This window comes from Otolemur garnettii, unplaced genomic scaffold (assembly GCF_000181295.1).
Source record: "Otolemur garnettii isolate 467f Iridium unplaced genomic scaffold, OtoGar3 scaffold00123, whole genome shotgun sequence".
Taxonomy (NCBI): domain Eukaryota; kingdom Metazoa; phylum Chordata; class Mammalia; order Primates; family Galagidae; genus Otolemur; species Otolemur garnettii.
The window spans coordinates 3,091,746-3,112,287 of NW_003852518.1; the positions used below are offsets into that span (position 1 = coordinate 3,091,746).

A 20,542-nucleotide genomic window follows, 5' to 3' on the forward strand; every position below is an offset into this window, starting at 1 on the left:
GCTTCTCTACACAGCCGGAATGGGCTTAGGCTCCACCTCTCTCAGAGCTTCTCTACACAGCCAGAATGGGCTTGGGCTCCACCTCTCTCAGAGCTTCTCTACACAGCTGGAATGTGCTTGGGCACCACTCCCAGAGCTCCCACCAGCTGATAGGTAACATCCTTGCCTGATCTGACAAAACAGCAATCACAATTACACATCCCAGGGGGCCCAGAAACCAAAGAGGAACTAAATCAGTGCAGATAATTATTAAAAATAAAATGGATGAATATATAAAACAAACAAACAGAAACAGTTAAGTAACAGTATTTGGGAATAACAGTGACAGGACTTTCTGAAACCGAGACTGATTTCCTGAAGATAGTATTGAAGATATGAATTAAGTAGGATGATGGTCATTATTTAGATACCATCAGGGATGTAGGAGAAATATAACAAATATTAAAAAAATGAAAAATAAAAACTTAAGGAAAGATAAAGAACTTGAAAGATGGGTGTGTGTGACCCTACCATGAGATGCACTGGGAGTTCTAAAAAGAGATGAATGAAAAACAGATGTGAGAAAACATTAAGCCAATTATCGAAGAAAATTACCCAGAATTGAAAAATGACCCTAGTTGGTAGGTTTGATGAGAAAACAATGGGAAGAACACACTGTAGTACAAGGGTAAAGTTGAAATATTCTGTGAGTCCAGAAAGAAACTGTTACCAAGGGAGAAAAAGAATCAGAGGGACTGCTCCTGCCCGGAAGCTGCAGACACATCCCAGTGACATCACTCCTCAGACTAAAACTTCCTCACGCCTCCCTCTGTTCTGTTTGCAGAATTATGTCTATTCTACCTGGAATCTTACAGCACCTGCCACAAAACATAAAGACTTTTGCAACATTACTTTTATTACTTTTCACATTTATTCATATTTCTTCCACATTTCTTCCTCTAGAGAGAGAAGGAGAGAATGAACTCTCGCTTTTGTATGGCAGGGAAACACCTATTCAACTCTGAAGATCCAGCCCAGGGGCCGTAGACAACCTTCCCTGACACCCCAGAATGAATTCCCCCACCCAGCTAGGTTACACTTCCTACCAAGATACCTACCATGGCAAGTGTACACTTGCCTTTGTCTGTCTGTAGATTTATTCTTCCTACTTCACTGTAAAATTTTTGAGGATATAATTTGTATCTTTGTACATGTCTATAGAATGAGAAATAGAGCCAGAACACCTGAACTGTATTCTGTTTTGTTTCTTTGTTTTGCTTTGTTTTGTTTTTTTGGGACAGAATATTGCTCTGTGCCCAGGCCATAGTGTAGTGACTCATCACAGCTCACAGCAACCTCAAACTCCTGGGCTCAAGTGATGCTCTTGCCTCAGTGAGCCAAGTGCCTGGCTAATTTTTTTTTTCTTTCTTTTTTCAGAGATTGTGGGAAGCAGGATTCATTACATTTCCCAGGCTGGTCTTGAACTCCTGCCCTCAAGTGATCCTCCCACCTCAGCCTCCCAAAGTGCTAAGATTATAGGCATGAGCCACTGCACTTGGCCCTGAATTGTGTTTTTAATCCCACTCTTTGTTATTTTTGTCAACTCAATGATTCACCTAACATCTATAAATTCAGTGTCTTCCAAATGAAATTTTTTCATCAGTGACTCTCTCTTTTTTATTTCCTCACACTAAAAGGTAGGACATAGTTCTGTACTATCAGCAATTCACCAAGTACTGAGTCTCAGCTGGGTCAGGCCATCAGGTAGTGGAGGGCAGTAAAGTACATCTTAAATGTAAGGTTTGGGTAGAGAGAAAAGGGTATACATTCACTCAAGACTAAATATTTTAAGAATGCCTACTGAGCACTGAACTTGGTGGCTTGGGATCTATATGATTAAGTCAAGTAAATAGACTCAGCTATCTTGTTTACCACCTAGTTTTCCCAGTGGACTGTTAAGAGATCGTGGATGAGTCAAATGGAGAAAGCAGTAGCTGTGCTATGACTGGCAGGAAAATTACTCCCAGGGTATCAAATTGGAGATGCAAAGGCATGGTAGAGTCTAGATGTCCATGATCTTTACAAAGCCCAGGGTGACAACAGACCTTGCAGGCAGGGAAGGCAGCCAGGATGCAAGGTCTGAAAGGCAAGCAGCACGCTGCATGTTCCTCTGCCTTGGAAAAAGGGTTCTAAGAGCCAGTTAGTGATTCTGCTGTGTACTGTGCCCTCCCCAGCCCATTCAGAGGCACAGACATTACATTAGGTCCACTCTAGTATATAGTACGAGGAACAACAACATTCACTGAGCCTTTAATTTCCAGAAAACCGACCATTTGTCATTTCATTGAATTCTCAAAACAGAATGAAGTAAGCACTGCTAGTTTATTATCTCTGTGAGAGAGAAAGACACCTGTACTCAGAAGGCATACGGAAGAAACATGTGAATTACTGACGATGGCCAGGAGGAAAGCTGAGCTGTAACCGGCATCCCTGGAAAATCAACATCACAGGTACATTTGACACATTCCAGCAACCATTCTGCAAAGCACAGTGGGGAGTTTTCAGATGACAGAAAGCCAGTGAATATACACCAACAATCACTGTTAGTTTTCAATTAATTGTAATTTCTGTTATCCTTCTGCACACAAAGAAGGTGTGACTTTTACAGAATACTAAGTGAGTATGCCTAAGGGAAATGGCCAAGAATTTGGTCAAAGTGGGTGGTATTGGATAAAAAGATGTTGTAGAAAAGGGTGTGGAGCGAATAATCTCTCCTCTAAAATTCATGTCCACCTAGAACTTCAGAATGTGACCTTATGTAGATATAAAGATTTTGCAGAAACAATCAGATGAGTTCACAGAGGATTAGAGGGGACCCCAAATCCTGTATTACTGATGCCCTTATAAAAAGAGGGAAATTCAGGCAACACAGAGGCAGAAGGCCACCTGGAGACAGGAGGCTGAGATCACAGTGATGCCACCATAAGCCCCATCATGCCAAGGATGCCAGCAACCATCAGAGGCTGAAGGGCACAGGCGGATCCTCCCTGGAGCCTCCAGGGAGAGCATGGCCCCACTGACACCTGAGTGCCAGATTTCTCACCTCCAGAACAGTGAAAGAATGCATCACAGCAGCCCTGGCAGATGAAGATAGTTAGTTTCTTCTCACATGCAAACAGTGATGAGCAGACACTGACTGGTCATGTGCAAGTATGTCTGTCTGCCGGCCTTTTGGAGGCTCTCAGAGAATGGGTATCGTGCCCAGGAGAGTCCTACCCTTGCTCCTTTGAGGTTTTTTTCTGGCTGGAGGAGTTGGAGATAAGGAGAGAAAGTTTGGTGGCAGGAACAAACAGCAGGCAAGGGGCCAGGGTCAGTCTATGTTCCGGGAACTCCATAGGTTCTTCCAAGGGAGTGAACTTAGTGATGTATTTGAGAGCACAACTTCTCATTAGGGACACATACCCTGTCCCAGGAGGGGGCATCATGGAATCACTGAATATTGTTACTGTGTGGAGAGCGACTTTCTATTGTCCATTTGTGTGTCTGCTGCCTGTCCACATTAATCTCTGGAAGGCTTTTCCCGGTACATTTTATTTCAGTCGAATAATCCTATTTAACAAGTATTTAATGAAAGTAACCATTTCTAGACTACATGGTTGGCAGGGACTAAATGTACAGGGATGAAGAACATGAAGAACATGTGATTTTTACCCTCAAGGGAGTCTCCCTGTAGGAAGGAAGGCAAGAATCTCCAGTGATTGGTTAAACCACAGCGAGATCCAGGCAGTAAGGGCAGATATACAGAAGAGAGGGTAGCAGCCGATGACCCCTCTGAGCCAGGTTTTGAACATGAGGCTGTAGAGTTAGGGGGCACAGAGAACAGGGACGAGGGAAAGGGAGTTTCTGTGTTTACTTAAACACAGAGAGATATAGCAGCATCATGCGTGATTATGTCCCTCTAAAGATCAGAGCACAAGAGGGAGGCACCTCGAGGATTTACAGACCTGGCTTGTATGTGCAGACATCATCCCAGAGCAATGGAGTCTCTGCAGTGGGCCCACAGGTCTCCCCACTACAGACCCACAGCTGTGCCCACCCTGTACCACGAACTGCACTGCCCCCTCCTGGCTTCTCTGTGGCTGCTCTGCCCTGAATGAGCTCGGAAGCCCCACTAGGACCCCCAGGCATTTGAATTGGAGACCACTGGAGACTGAGTCACCAAATTGCCTGTTTGTTTGGGCCCAAGGAGTACAAAATCCTCTATCTGCTGTGGGGCTGCTCTCTGGTCACTGTATTTACAAGTGAATCTAGACGGAAGAGCTCCTCTCTCACACATTCGTTTTGGTTTGTGTTCTTATGAAAATTTATACCCCGAAAGAAATTTTAACTGTATTTAAATAGGCATATATTTGTTTTTCCTCAACTGTAAGATTTGAGGACCGGGGGGGCTCTATTGAGAATGGTCAGAACACTAATAAAGTAAGAGTTACGTGTACTGTCCAAGTACACCAGGACAGTGAGTTTTGAAAGCTGCATACGGTCTGATTATACACCTGTCAGCACTCTCAGGAGAAAGGAAGCAACACAATGACAACCCCACATGCGTCCCCAAGGATCTGCCCACAGCTCTTATGAAATTAGAATGTGCCCATATTTGGAGCAGCAGGGATGGGTACAGGGTGCCCATGGGCAGGTTGGGTCCACAGGGAGCAGGAAGAACGTGAGAGTGGGAATCTGGTCCCTCTGGGATTTGTCCCTGTGCTGAGCTTCAGACCATGGCGCTCAGATTCAATACAGATGGAATGGCCTTGTCATGTATCACCCACACCAGGACACTTTGAGAGTGAATAGGGACAAGATTTGTACATATTTAAAACAATAGAAGTTGTTTTTGGAGAAACTAGAGCACATAGTCTAAATAGAGAGGATTCTGTACTGACATAGAAGAAAAAGAGTATATTTCAACAGTGAGTCCCTAACAGTTTCACCAACAATAAAACAAGTTTAGTCCTCCTTCTCCCCGACTGATGTTTGGCTATTACTACGAACACCCAATAACACAAAACAGCAAGAAAACTTTCCATCAGTGTGGATAATCTCTAGTAGTTTATTATTTTTTTCTCATAAACAACTAAGCTACTTACTCTACTAAAATTACAAAAAACGTAAGCTCGTTCTTTTCCCAAAGGCTTGAAATTAACAATCAGAGGAGGGGCAGGTGCAATCCTTGAGGGAACAGGAAGCATGTCCGGTGGCAGGTGGGACTCCACCCATCGTGAGAAAATAAAGCTTTGTATACACGAGCTCTTCTGCTTCATAATCTGGGTCATACTAGGAAGAATGAGAACTAAGAAATGTCTTTTCTTAAAAGAGTTATTCTTACAGATAGAAGAAAAGATTAAAATATCTATCTCTAACTCTCAGGCTCAAAATAATATTGGAATGGGTTACTGCTATGAAAAATGAATACTGAGAGAGAATAAAAAATGCTTTCAAATGAAAAACATAATTACCAAATTAATAATGCAATAGAGGATGTGAATAGCTGTCTGGAGTGATCTGAAAATGGATTTGGTAAAATAAACACCACATAGAGCAATTCTCACCAGTTTCAGAAGAAAAAGATGAAAAGCTAAAGTTGGGTAGGGGGGAAGGATGAAGGAGGCTTCAGTCAGAAGCAAGAGTATGGAAATACGCTTACAATGTGGATGATGGTTAAAATATTCTACTTATAAAGGCAAAAATTAAATAACCAGAAAATAACTGAAAATCTTCAATTTCAATAGTAATCGAAGAACTGCTTTAAGAATGCAAAGAGGTACCAGATCTGGACTCTCAAAAGTCATGGAGTTTGGAGAAGGGTGTGTCTTTTCTTCCATAATAGTAGAAGTCTTGGCCTATTCCTCTCACAACTGTATAACTACTGCCTGAAACAGGACCCAGCATATAGCAGTATATAATAAAAAATCAACTACTTTGTGAGATTTTCAGTTGGCACCAATTTATACAGGTAATTTGACAATAACTACCATTATAATACTAATGGCAATTTTTTTTTTTTTTTTTTGCAGTTTTTGGCCAGGGCTGGGTTTGAACCTGCCACCTTCATATATGGGGCCAGCGCCCTACTCCTTTGAGCCACAGGGGCTGCCCTCGCCAAATTTCTAATAGGAATACATGATAATAAAAACAATTTAACTGTTATATGAATCTAAACAAAGATATTTGTACAGCATTACCTATACCATAGAGTTTGTTTAAATAAATTATGATTTCTTCATGCAATGCCTCTGTATACATATAGTAGTTTGGCTAGTATGGTTTTTATGGATAATATAGTTGTGCTGATTTATGAGACTAGATACAAATATATATGACTCAAAAGAAAGCAAATCACAGGAAGCATTACATTAAAAAATGCATAAAAATAAAAATGCATATACTTAAAAGCATTATACGTATATAACATGCAGAAGATTGTACACCAGTAAGTCCATGGGAGATATCTCTGGTAGGATACATGTGACTCTTTTAAATTTGTTTTTGTTTTTTGCTTTTTGGATTTTTATTGCTAGCCTGTGTTTTGTACTATTTTCTTCAAGAAATATATTTTAAAATTAAAAGGCTAGGGGTGGTGCCTGTGGCTCAGAGGAGTAGGGCGCCGGCCCCATATACCAGAGGTGATGGGTTCAAACCTGGACCTGGCCAAAAAAGAAAGTAATAGGCTAAAAATAGTGACAGCCCTTTCATACTTGAGGAGTATGGCAGAAAACTGAACCTTTGGGAAGAACAAGAGCATTAGTGGACACCACACGTAGGCATGTTCATCTTAATCACTTCTTAAAAGAAAGACAATAGTATGCTAATAAAGTAAATGGGCCCAGAAGATAAGAGGACCAGCTGAAAAGGGGATACTGGGGGACATGGTCACAAATCTACAAATAGGGTTGTTGCAGGAATTCTTTCCTTTAGAAAAGAACCAGACCCTTGGAGCACAAAGACATGCAGAGACGTATAGAGACCCAAAAGAGAAAATAACAGACAGAGGAGCTCAGCACAGATTTCCCCCCCACCCCTGCATTTGTTTAAACTTTATTTCAAGTTTCACATCACTGTAAACGTTGCATAAATTTTATCAAGCATTTAGAGTCTAGCCGATGAACTCCGTCCTTTAGCACAAATACACACCTGACAAAAGCCGGAGTGATGCTGGCCTCCTAGCTGTCCTTGGGATGAAAACCCTGGCCCTTGAGCTTGTGCTGTTGTAAACCAGTCGCACTGGGTCCCCCTGATTTGCTCCCCCACCTCAAACGTGAGCAAATGTGGCGACCTTGAAAGATAATTGTGCCTGCCCCCATAATCATGTCTGTTGTCACACCCATGGCAGTGCCTGGCAAGGACCAAACACTGAGTGACTCCAAAGCACAGGGGACTCTGCAGCGATGCCAGCCACGCTCGGGCAGAGGAACTAGGAGGTCGGGGTTTCTATTTTACGTTCCCAACTCTACATCTGTGAATCTACAATCCAGAACTTCTGAGAAGCTCCTGTGTAAATGCGTTTGGTGGCAAAGCTCAGACTATTCTGAAAGTATTTCAGCAAATCCTGACCTACCCTGGCCTGGAGATGACATGGTTTGATTGCAGCAGACTCATACGTGCTCTGCAGAGAGCAGTGTGCGGTTTGGTCTGTGGTCCCAGAAGCAGCTGTGGACAGTTTTGTGAAATGTACAATATACTTCCTTGAAGCCTGAAAATCCTGAACTAGATCTGGCCCTCCAATCCTCTGCTGAGGGCGTGAAGGGCAGTGTGTCCAGCCCTTCGCCTGTCAGCAGGGGTCTGTTGTGCCCTTTCATGCAGGGGACCTGGCAGCACTAGGGGGAGGTGTCAGGGACCCCGGCCTTGGAGGGCAGACCTGCCTGCCCAGCCCCGACAGCCTGAGTACAGCAAGAGCTTCTCAGAGCTTCTCCCTGTGAAATGAGACCTCAAAAATAATGTGAACATTTATATTTGAAGTTTTTATTTGAAATTCTTGAAAGTGTCAAAGTTATTGCTGTTCATGATCTGTCCTGACATAGTTTTCAAGTAAAAAGAGAGGGAAAAAAAAGTTCTTACCTGAAAAAGTAAGTTTCGGCCGTCTGGTAATGGCCAGGCATCATTCTGAGAGGAGGGTAGTCAGTGGCCAGGGGCCTCACCATGAATAAGCCCATGGCCAAGGCCACGAAGAGGACGGGCAGCAGCAGGCGCCAGATGGCACTTTTCCAGGCGCGGCCCGTGTGGCGCAGCCGGGTCACCAGGAGGGCGGCCATCTGGGTGCAGATCAGCTGGCCGCCACACAGGGGTGGGGGCCGAGCCCGACAGTCACCTGCAAGGGGGTGTGGGGACAGGATCAAGTCAGCTCAGCACCGTCAAAGGCCAGCAGAGTTCTCTGTTCTGGAGACGGCCCTGCCGCAGCTTGCAGCCAGAGGAACACCCGATGCACAGGACCCCGCAGAGTGACAGTGCTCTAGGGAGCAGAAGGACGGAATCCTGGCCTTCAGGAGTCCCTGTTCTGGGAGGTCAAAATACAAAATGATGTCTCGAGGCATCACATGGCAAGCGCAAAGTGCTACTGTTGGTCCTTCTCTGATACTGCTGCTGAAAGGGAGGGGCCTCGTGTCTGCATTCCTCGTTAAAATAAGATCTGGATTCTAGCACAACAGAGACAGAGGAAGGGTAGGAGGCTCTGTCAGCACTGCCCCCCGCCCCCTGCCGCCCCGCCACCCTGCCACCATACACACACAAACTGAGTGGACCCGGCAGGGCTGCTTAGTCCTCCTGGAACCCAGGGCTCTGCTTCCTCTGCTCCTCCTCCTGCCCTCTCACCATCTTCTCCTCTCTGTTCTTAACCCTAGCAGGTCTTTAATAGGAGAAAGCCCAGAGTTGTGCCTTAGTCACCAGCTGATGTTGTGCCTCTGCCTTAGCTGTGTGCCTCTCTGCCCAGTGCCTATACCCTCCACTAGGCCCACTGTCCCCTCCACCAGCTGCAGCTGCCCCTGCCCCTCCCTTCCCTGTGGACACAGCAGCTCTGAGAAAACAGTCTTAGTGATCAGAGGGGTCACCAGGTAAAATTCCAGCGTGAATTGATGTATCTATTGATCACACTCCCTCAGGAGTGCTCTTCTGGGGATTCCACATACACACAAAAAGAAATCTTTATAAACCTGCTCCAGTTTGGGTTAAACATTCCAAACAATGCTGTTGAGAGCAATTTTTTTGGCCGATGTGAGGATGGGAAGTCAGGAGCAGAGAGAGCCTCTGTGGCTACAGTCTACAGCTGTCTGAAGCAAGGACACAGCCCGATCAATCAGCTGTGTCGATAGTTTTCCCAGCAATTCCTCTAAAGTACTCCAGAAAATCCAATACAAAGAATTGTACAAGAAAAGTGGTCTTGTAAAAGAACAGATGTACTGAACTGGCTGTGGTGCTCACAAATACAAAATAGAAATACAGTTAATAGAAGAGCAGTAAACACGTTGGAAGACCCAAAAGAAAACGCTTTTAAAGAAATTGTACCATTTTGAAAGAGAAATCATTTATAACAGCATTGAGAACAGAGCTATAGAGGTATCGCTGGGGATAAAAATGCACATCTGAAATAACTCCCTCCTTCCTCTAGGATGCTTACTGAATCCCCAGTGTGGGGGGGTGGGGGGCACTGGGGCACTTAATTTCTGTCCTCCAAACAATGTGTGACATAGAGTTGAGACAGAAATGTGAAGAAATAACCCAACACAGTGTAACAGACCACTGGGACAGAATGCGCCACACTGAAAGCGTCAGTACCAAGAAGTGAGTCCTTGGGACGTTGAGGGGAATAGAACGTTTGGGCAGACTCCCAGACTCCCTAGGATCCATTGAAATGTACAGGCAGACGAGGGAATGTGGATGTTTAAGGATCAAGACAGAAGCTATAAATAAGCCCAGCATACTGTGTGAATAACCATCTCTGCAAGGGAGCAGAATGTGGCACATACATGTGGCCAGTGCCAGGAGATGAAAGTTAAAGGTGGTCAGAAGCCAAGTCCCAAAAGGCCCTGACAGCAATTTTAAGGATTGCAGGATTTGTGCTAGACTGAAGGTTCTAAATCCAGGAGTCACAGGACCTGAGTCAGAGGATTAGGCTTGCATATTTCTAACAGAATAAATGGCCTGAAAAAAAAAATAGCAAGAATTCTTTTTGTCCCTCTAAAACATCCCCCACTCCCTTTGGACCTAAAACCTGCATCCCTGCCTCAGACCAGCGGTGGAGAGGGGCAGGGAAGTGTCTTTAGTTCTTTGTGCCACAGGAGATGGCTTAGTTGAATTGTTGAGATGGAAGCTCAGGGCAGGCTGCTGGAGGTCTGAGTGGGCCTCCCTGATGGGCAGAGGTGGAGGCTCTGTCTTTGGCAGAGATGAGACCCATAGAATCATGAACTGTAGTTAAACAACAATAGCCTAGAACTGAGGGCTCTCTTCACAAGGTCTGTAATTTTGCTTGGGGACAAGATGATGGTATTTTAGAGGCATGAGTTCCCATCTTGCTCCTTTGCTGACAATCGGTTTCTCTTTCCTTCTCTTCCTCCAATTGCCCTTGCTCTTCTATGTGGCCTCCTGGACTGAGGAGTCCTTTATTGCATGACAAGTAGAGCTCTAATGAGGGTGGTGAAAGCAGTGGTTCCTACAGCACGCCACATATCAGATTCACTTGGGAACTTTTAAAAATGCTGATGGCTGGATCCTGCCTCGGGCGACTCAGAGATAAAAATGTGCTTTTCTATAACTTCCCAAGAGATTGTGATGCATGGCTCAGCTACACAACCACTTATTTCAGATATTACCATGATAATTCATGTACAGATCTCATAAAGCAGTGATTAAATCAGTACACAGAGTTCAGAGCTAGGAAAAAGGATATTGTTAAATTAAGTTTGACTCTTCATGTGTATATACCGTTCTTGATATTTTACGAGTTTATAGAGCTGGATCACACCAATTCATGGCACTAAGGATACAGATCCATTAAGAGAATGATCTGAATTGTCTAATTCAAGCTAAAATAATTGAGATGCTTTGGGTTGTCCACCCTCTGGAGTTCTAAAAGTCATTGAAATAATTGTTTGATGTCTTCACTGGCCTTTGATTAAGGAGCTCTTTCTCTGGCTCCTTACAAAGGTGTCTGACTTTGTTTAGGTTTAAGAAAAATTGAATAGTCACAGCCCACGAATTAGCCTTCACAGAGCATCTTTGGACAGTCACATCCCTCTAGTTGCACTTAGTAGCCTGCCAGCCTAAGTACCTTCCCCTATACGTGTGCAGCAGGCAAATGGCTGTAAATTCCTGTTTGACAGAGAAGAGATTTTTGTCAATTCATGTAACTAAATGGGTTTTGGATATCTACTTGGAGATGTGCTCTGGTGATGGGGAAGGTGTGAGAGCAGAGTCCAAGAATGCCAGTTTATAAGCACAGTGGCCTGACTCATGGAGAACCACTGTGTGAGAGTCACCGTGGGGGAAGGAAATTCAATCCTTTTTTTTTTTTTCCAGACAGAGTCCTCAGCTGTCATCCTTGGTAGAGTGCCGTTGCATCACAGCTCATAGCAACCTCAAACTCTTGGGCTTAAGTGATCCTCTTGCCTTAGCCTCCCAAGTATTTGGGATTATAGGAGCCCACTATAACACCCGGCTATTTTTTGGTTGTAGTTGTCATTGTTGTTTGGTAGGCCTGTTGTTTGGGCTCAGTTTGAACTCACCAGCCCCCATGTAAGTGGCTGGTGGCCTAGTTTCTGAGCTACAGGTGCCGAGCCTAAACTTCAATCTTTTAATCTACAAAAACATGGATTTGAATTTAATCTTAGCTACCAACATACTGTTATTTCTGCAAAATTACTTACCCATTCTGAATGTCATTTCCTTGGTTGTGAAACAGAGAGTTAAAATACTTTCTCTCCTGGTAATAAGGATTATTATTAGAAGACTTATTATACTCCCAGAATAGGCATAATGTTGACCTCTAGTCATACTAAATGTTCATTAGACAGCCTTAATAAGTCTGTGGGGAAAGGTGTTTCTTATATTAAGAAGAATAAATTTTCTCCACCTTCCCATATATGTTAATTGGACATAAATGAGAAAAATAAAGGGCTAAGGTATTTTATGGTTATGAATCAACCACCAATCAAATATTCATGGTTAAACTCATAAAAGTATTCACATGAATAATTTAACAGACAAAATTAAAATGCCGGACCAAATTGTTATGAATTGTCTTATTTGACTTATGAGCATAATTATATTCAAGGACTCTAGTTCCATCCATAACGATGCATTTCCATTTACCCTGACCATCAAACTGCTTAGGAAGAATGTCCAAAGATTTTTTTTTTTTTTTTGGTCAGGTAGCTGCAGTTTTTCAAACACCTTGTAAGGAGCCACTTAAAATATCAAAGTCTCAGCAAGAACCCTAGAATACGATCTCCACATTAGAGTTCCTCCAAATGTTCCTGAGTATGTTAAAATAAATTATTACACTGGTTTCAAGTCAATAAAATTAAGATGAAAACTCCAAAAGAAATTAAGCACACAACATACATGAAGAACATATAGTTCATAAAAGATCTACAAAATAGCCGATGTATGAATATTGTAAGATAACTCAATAATTTAGTTTTTCAGCTCATTAATATGGTAAAAATGGAAGATAATGTTAACACCTAATATTATCAAGAGTTTAAAGAAATAGACCTTCTTATACACTGCTAGGAAGATAGATCTCTGTGGTCTTTCTATGGGAAACACGTATGGATCCTCTTTGATCTGCTTAATTCCAATTCAAGAGTACCACAAAAAAATAAAAATTCATAAATATATAAAGCAAAGTGACTTGTTACATCTTACAGAGAATGGTAGTAAGAGGTTGGAAACAATTTAAATACAAGAGAGTTGACCACCTCCTTACATTTATCACCTACCTCCTTAAGCTGACCTAATTTTCATAGACCAGACTTGCACCACATGTATTCAATGGAAGTTGCATATGTGTATGGAGGTGGTCAACATAAGAACTCCCCTTGAGTACATTGTCAACCCCAGTCCCCTGGGTGTTCAAATTACAGAGGTTCTACTGTATTTACCATGTGGGGATTAATTTAACAAATAACAGTGCAACCATATAGCAGAATATATTAATTCTCTTAAGGAAATAGGACAGCTAAATGCTCAATGATGTGGAGATTGTTTATTAACTTTTATAAGTCAACAAAGCAATTTAAGATGGAATTGTAATCTTCTAAAAAAACTGAACATGGAGGGTGGCTCAATAAAATGGGTGGGGTAGGGAATATTATACAAGGTACTAACAACGTGGATTAGCCAAAAAATTAGAGAGAATAAAAACGCTAAAAATGCAGGAAAATACTCAGTGTTACAAAATAATACACACATAATGACCATAATTGGTATGGAGGGTATGGACTGTGGCCTGCAGCCTGCACTAGGCCTAGGTGCCCTTCCCTCCACAGCCCTGGCTCCTGAGAGCAGGCACCATCCTGCAGCGGAAACAGGACCCACTATACTCTCGATGCACAAATTCACAGAGAAACATGGATAACTGCAGAAAATAGTGTTGGAGCAGCGGGAATCAGCAATTTTGCACAGGAAGCTTTGGGAGATCCTGTTTGCTGCTGTCTGCCTGAGGGGGGACAAAGTTAAACAAACAAGAGTTTGGTGCTTTGGAAAGTGTGGAAGCGGCTGGTGAACTCTATTCTCCTATATCAGAAGTAACTGAAATTAATGAAGCTCTGGCTGAAAATCTAGAATTAGTCATCAAATCTTGTTATGAAGCTGGTTAGCTGATCAGGATGACAGAGCAACCCTACAGAACTAAATGAGCTAAGGATGAAGAAGCATATGAGAAATACATGAAATCTACTGGAGTGACAGTGGAACCCCTAAATTAACTAGTGGGAAATAACTTGATCCAGCACAGTTATCTTAAATTATGGTGGACAGAACACTTACAACAGCAACTACTTTCAAATTGTTAATGAAATATAGTAGTCCTTAACTTTTTCTTTTGGTTGTTGTAGAGACAGAATCTCACTCTGTTACCCAGGCTAGACTGCCATGACATCAGCCTAGCTCTCAGTAACCTCAAACTCCTGGTCTCAAGAAATCTTCCTGCCTAGCCTCCCAAGTAGCTGGGACTATAGACACCTACCATCAATCATGCTTGGCTAATTTAATTTTTTTCTGTTTTAGTATAGATGGGGTCTGGTTCTTGCTCAAGCTGATCTTGAACTCCAGAGCTCAAGCAATCCTCCAGCCTCAGCCTCCCAGAGGGCTAGGATTATAGGTGAGGGCTACCATGCCCAACCAGTTCTTAACTTTTTAATGACTATAGATTAAAATAATGAATCTTTTTCATAATATTCTGTGAATTTTAGACGAGGCTCTAGTATTCAGAATTCACAGTTATCCATGGTAAAAACTAGTTATAAAAATTATGTAAGGAAAGATAAAATTCTTATCTTAAGCCTTATATTATACTGTAACTATAACTCAAATCCATACCAGGATTTGAGCTGAAATACTTAATGATCTTTCAATTGGAAATAACTGGGAATGGAGAAGTTTTTTTGGCTGTACAGTGTCAATGAAGAGCAATATTATATTAATTTTGCAACACACTCTATTTATTGGTGCTATTTTTATACAGAGAACAACAGCTTTGAAGCAAAATAATAAAATATTTAACTTCTCCATTAAAAAAAGAATGAACATAATTTACTAAAAATACTGAACTGGAAAAAATAATATTTTGAAATATACACTTTTATTGAAAATTTGCCTTTTATCAAATAATTTTTATACCCCATCCACTATTTGATAAGTAGTTAATTCAAAAATTTAGGTAGTATACATATTTTTCAATATACTTAAAAATTTATGTTAGTTTTTGTGGTGAGTTTAATTTTCTACACAATTTTCTGGGATATATCAATAATGAATAATGATCTTATAGTCAATAATTATTTTGTAAAGACATACCTTAAGAAATTAAGCATGTCTTTAAAATAAAATCATTCAAAACTTTCATTTATTTACATATAAATGCCGTTTGGGATCAGTTTCAAAATAAACTACATTTGAGGAAATTAAATTTAGGGACTATCTGCTACTGTGAGTGCTATGCTAGGTCCTTGAGTTATCTGTTTGAATAAAGTTCTTAAGAGAGTCTTTGTCTTATAACGGAGCCAAACTCATAACTAAAATTTATCAGTTAAATCTGAGGAGCACAGTGGAATTCACCTAACAGTGAGGGAGAGGAAACTTCTTCTGGAGGCTGCCAATGCCAGGATTCAAAAGTGAAAAAGTATTTGCTAACAGGAAGGGTAACCAGAGTGTGGAGCCTAGTCCAATAAAGGGAATCTCATGAAAACATGGACTAATTTTGAGACAGAAGTAGGCAGAGCTGGTCAGGGAGAGGGCATAAGGATATTTTCTATTGCACTTAGGTAATGCTCTTGGATTTCGGAATCATTAGCAGACATGGAAAGGTATTAATCATTGCATCTCTCTTATCAACCCAGTCAAATAGAATCAGGTTAAAGGCATAGAAACCCTAACAGCATTGTCAGTTTCCCTACAAATATACTTTCAACTTAATAAGTAGGCATACAACTTTCCATGCAAATATACTTTAACTCAATAAGATGGGTGTTAATTTTGTAAATATCTCTCAGAGGAAGTCAGACAGTCTGGCACCAGGTGTCAGGAAGCCTGAATTCCAACTCTGGCTTAAAATGAATAAACTATACATTTTGGACAGGCAATTTTGCTTGTTTCCTCATTTATAAAACAAAACCTTAGCTAGGATAGTCTCCAGTCTTTGTCCCAGTTAAAACTAGAGGTATATAGCATTTATACAAATCATGACCCAATTGTCTCATTCATACCATTTGTGTTTTCCCAAGAAGAAAAATCAAGTATCTTCTTATTAAAGAAGAAGAGATAGGGAAAGGGAGGGAAAAAGAAAGGAGAGAAGAAGAGAAGGAGAGGAGGGGAAAAGAGAAGAGAAAGAGAATAAAGGACAGACACAAGGAAAACAGAGGAAGGAAAGAATAATGAATTCGTAGCATTTGTGTACTTAGTAATACAGTGTAAAATGCAATTATTTATTAAATATTAAACATGGTGATAATATAGACACAATGCAAAGTTTTAAACCATGCTAGTTTACTCTAACTTTGGTTAAATATTATGTTTAATTCTTTAAAGAAGCTAACAAAAGAAAACTATACTTATCTAAATTGTTTTACTGATAAGCTCACAACTTGATCTTACCCAAGTTTTAACATATTTTATCTATTTCCTGTATCAACTATACTATTTTTTTAAACATGATTTTCTTTAAAAAATGCACACACACACAAAAAACAAACCAAGATAGGCAGGTAAAAGAGCGATTCTACAGGTCACAATACTAAAGTTTACAACTGCTATACAGATGATGCATCATTGATTTGGTTCCTTGAAAAACACTGTGATTGCAGTAGCCAAAATGTTAAAATAATCATGTTAGGATTTTACTTTGGAATAAGGTCATCCCTTATACTCAGTCATATTTTTTGGTTAAAGTTGCTGAAAGTCCTACGATGTTAAACCTGCCTTGGAAAGACAGTGACATGGCATTCAAAGAACAAGTGGCACAGACCTGCTGTATCAGTAAAGGCTGGTGCCACCTGGACCAGTCATTTGCACACTGAGTTTGGGTTGTCCCTGACATATACCACAGACAGGTCCTCCTGCAGTCTCTAAACATCCCTCCACTTGGATTTCTAAACCCCAGCTTCCTTCGCAGTTCTAATCGATGGTTCAGGAAATAGTAGTAGGGATGAATTTCCTGCTCCACAATCATAATCTCAGCCTTGATTCTGTTCTCCAGTTCCTCTTTTGAGCACATTTGGGAGGCAGGATGTATAGGGAACAGGCATGTGGACTAAAAAAGAAAAAAAAAAAAAAAACTCTCCCAAATCTTCTCTTCAACCTGAGCCCTAAGCTCAGCCCCCTTGCTGCCATCTTTACCTTCTCTGTCTTCTTCATACACAATGAGGTCTTGTAACCAGAGGGAGTTGGGTTACAAGCACCCAACAAACTGATTCATCTTATCATCCTCAGCATTAGACACAGTCCCCAGCCCAGGTGAGATGCTCAGGGAAGGTTTATAAATGACTGAGGGGATATTCAGCACTCTTAACTATTAATATTTACCACCTCGCTGAGCTTCTCTCTTTCCTAGGTCCATTGTTCTCCTAGTCAAGAAATTTATTATCACTTGGGCCTTCCTTTCAATTCTTTTAGTAACTTCATTCCACTCTCAGCTTTGACAACTAGGCCTAGAGGACCTACTTCAAGAGCAGTCTCCAATTCACTCACACCGGCTCCATTTCCACATGATTTTCAGGGTATAAACAACAGTTAAAGTAGTTTACAAAGCAAAGTCATGATTTTATACTGTGTTCTTAAGAGAGATAGATAAACCTGCTCCCAATATTCCAAGGCATTTCTATCCCCAAGGGAGAAGGAAATGAGATTTGGGGATTAGGGAGGAAGATGGAATTGAAGAAGCCAGTTCAAGACACCCTGCTCAACTCTCCTGGGCTCCATTGAGGAGGTAGGTGTGGAAAAGGGGTTGACGGAGCCCTCACGGGCACACGCATCTTTACTTCCAAGAGATACACCTGTTAGTAAGGTTGCCCAGAGCGTATCCTGACTGGATTACCCAAGTTGTTCCATTACTACCTTTGAGGTAACGACTACTCTTAACATGCGTGAAGCTCATCTTCTGTCAAATATTTCATGTGAAGCTGATATGTCAATTCAGGAAGGATGATTGGAACTGCTCATCATTAACCTTAGGAGCTTTCCTCAGCAGCTCTGATCTGCATGGCTGCAAAAATTACAGCTTCTCACACTCTCTCGACTTCCCTCTGCCCCTGACAGAAGTTGCCACTTTCTGGCACCTGCTACCAGCATTTATCCTGCCCAAATCTATTTCAATTCTGTTTTATTTTGGCAGACTCTTTTCTGCAAAGCACCCTGCCGTTAGCTCACTGTGGATTTTAGCTAATGTGAAAAACAAACCTTCCTTGGCATATATAATTAATTGGCAGCAGCCAAGTCCTTTCCCACCTTGCTTGCAGGGAGAGTGGTTTTTGAAGTTCAAGAAAATGTGGACAAAGAATAAAAGCCAACACCTTGCATTTAACGCTATGTTTAAACACAGAATTTGAAACAGCTCTTTAAAGAGGCAGAGAATTATGGCAGCCCTCGCAGGATGGTCTGTACAAACAGGATTTTCTTAAAAAGCAACGGAAAGGTTGCACACCCTTCAGATTAATCGCTGTCAAAATTGCTTTCGTCATCCGAAGTGGCAGCAATTAGGAGTAAAATACAGAGGTTTAAATTGCTGGAGAAAAAAAGGAAAAGAATTTTGTATGTGAAGTGGTACTGACAAACACAGAGCTGAAAATTTAAATGCTATCTCAGATCTACATGGGGAAATAGCCTTCTGAAAAGGGGGGGGGGCATGGTGAAGTCTTATATAGAGAAAAACCACCACATTTGCAAAATTCACTCAGGAGAAAATAGATGTCTCATCTTTCACATTAACTTTGAGCTTAGAGAGATCCTGACAGTGTGCTCTTCACAATAAAGGCCACAGACCATCTCATCAAAGGAACTTGGGGTTTTCCTTAAATTATGTAAAAACTCATATCTTTGAAACCAAAATTTGTGAAAATTGGGCCTAAGAATATGCCACTTTAGTAGGTACCTTTGAAGTAGGTGACGTTTATTTATTTTTTTCTTAATTGTTTTTTATTAAATCATAACTTTGAACATTGATGGGGTTCAGGGTACTGCTTCAATATACAACATGAAATGTTTACATTGAACCAAGTAACACAACTATCACAATTACACTGATTTCTTAATAGTTTTGAAATGTACCATTGAATCATGCACATTAGATGAGGTCTCCTGAATATCCTCCCTTCTCCCATATCCCCTCTCCCCACCCCTCTCTCTCCTCTTCCCTTCTACTTTATGGACTATAGTTATGTTTTGCCATTTGTATGATTGTGTAGATGGTTATATATTGATTTCATAGTAGGATCAAGTACATTGGATACTTTTTTTTCCATTCTTGTGATACTTTACTAAGAAGAATATGATCCAGCTCCATCCAGGTAAACATAAAAGATGTGAAGTCTCCATCTTTTTATGGCTGCATAGTATTCCATGATGTACACATACCATAATTTGTTAATGCATTCATGGGTCGATGGGCACTTGGGCTGTTTCCATGTCTTGGCTATTATGAATTGGGCTGCAGTAAACATTCTGGTGCAAATGTCTTTGTTGTAAAATGATTTTTGATCATCTGGGTATATACCTAGTAGAGGAATTGCAGAATCAAATGTAGGTCTACTTTTAGTTCCTTGAGTGTTCTCCAAACTTCTTTCCAAAAAGGTCGTATTAGCTTGCATTCCCACCAGCAGTGTAGAAGTGTTCCCATCTCTCTGCGTCCACACCAACATCTGTAGTTTTGGTATTTTGTGATGTGAGATAATATTACTGGAGATAGATGATATCTCAAAGTGGTTTGATTTGCATTTCTCTGATGATGAGCATTTTTTCATATGTTTGTAGGCCATGCGCCTGTCTTCATCAGAGAAGTTTCTGCTCAAGTCTCTTGCCCACATAGTAATGGGGTTATTTATTCTTTTCCTATTGATAGTTTGAGTTCTCTGTAGATTCTAGTTATCAGACCTTTGTCAGAAGAGTAACATGCAAAAATCTTCTCCTACTCTGAAAGGTTGTCTATTTGCTTTACTTAGTGTGTTCTTGGCTGTGCAAAAGCTTTTCAGTTTGATCAGATGTCAGTAATGTGGTTTTGGTATTGCTTCAATTGCCTGGGGGGTCCTCAGTGTTTTCCCTGCACTCTCTTTTAGTATTTTTATAGTTTCATGTCTTAAGTTTAAATCTTTAATCTAGTGAAAGTCTAACTTAGTTAATGGTGAAAGGTGGGTGTCCTGTTTCAGTCTTCTACAGGTCTCCAGCCAGTTCACCCAGCACCATTTGTTAAATAAGGAGTCCTTACCCCACTGAATATTTTTGATAGGCTTCTCTAAGATCAGATGACAATAAGTAGCTGGGTTCATCTCTTGGTTTTCTATTCTCTTCCATAAAACAATTGCTCTGTTTTTGTGCCAGTATCATGCTGTTTTGATCACTATAGATTTATAGTATAGCCTGAAGTCTGGTAATGTGATACCTCCCAATTTGTTCTTAGTACCATTACCATTTCTGAGTAATGTATTTGCTACTCAAGGTTTTTTCTGATTCCATATAAAATGAAGTACTATTTTTTCAAGTTCTTTGAAGTATGACAATGGTGCTTTAATAGGGATTGCATTAAATCTGTAGGTTGCTTTGGGTAGTATGGACATTTTAACAATGTTGATTCTTCCCAGCCCTGAGCATG

The 20,542-nt window shown here is 41.0% G+C and overlaps 1 protein-coding gene across 1 annotated transcript in view; it reads right to left on the reverse strand.

Moving 5' to 3' along the window:
* Positions 1-20,542, reverse strand: part of ABCA13 (ATP binding cassette subfamily A member 13) — a 557,155-nt gene that overhangs the window by 208,310 nt on the left and 328,303 nt on the right. The window contains exon 43 of the mRNA XM_003797747.1: positions 8,092-8,341. Coding sequence (XP_003797795.1) covers positions 8,092-8,341 — 250 coding nt within the window. The remainder of the gene's footprint in view (positions 1-8,091; positions 8,342-20,542) is intronic.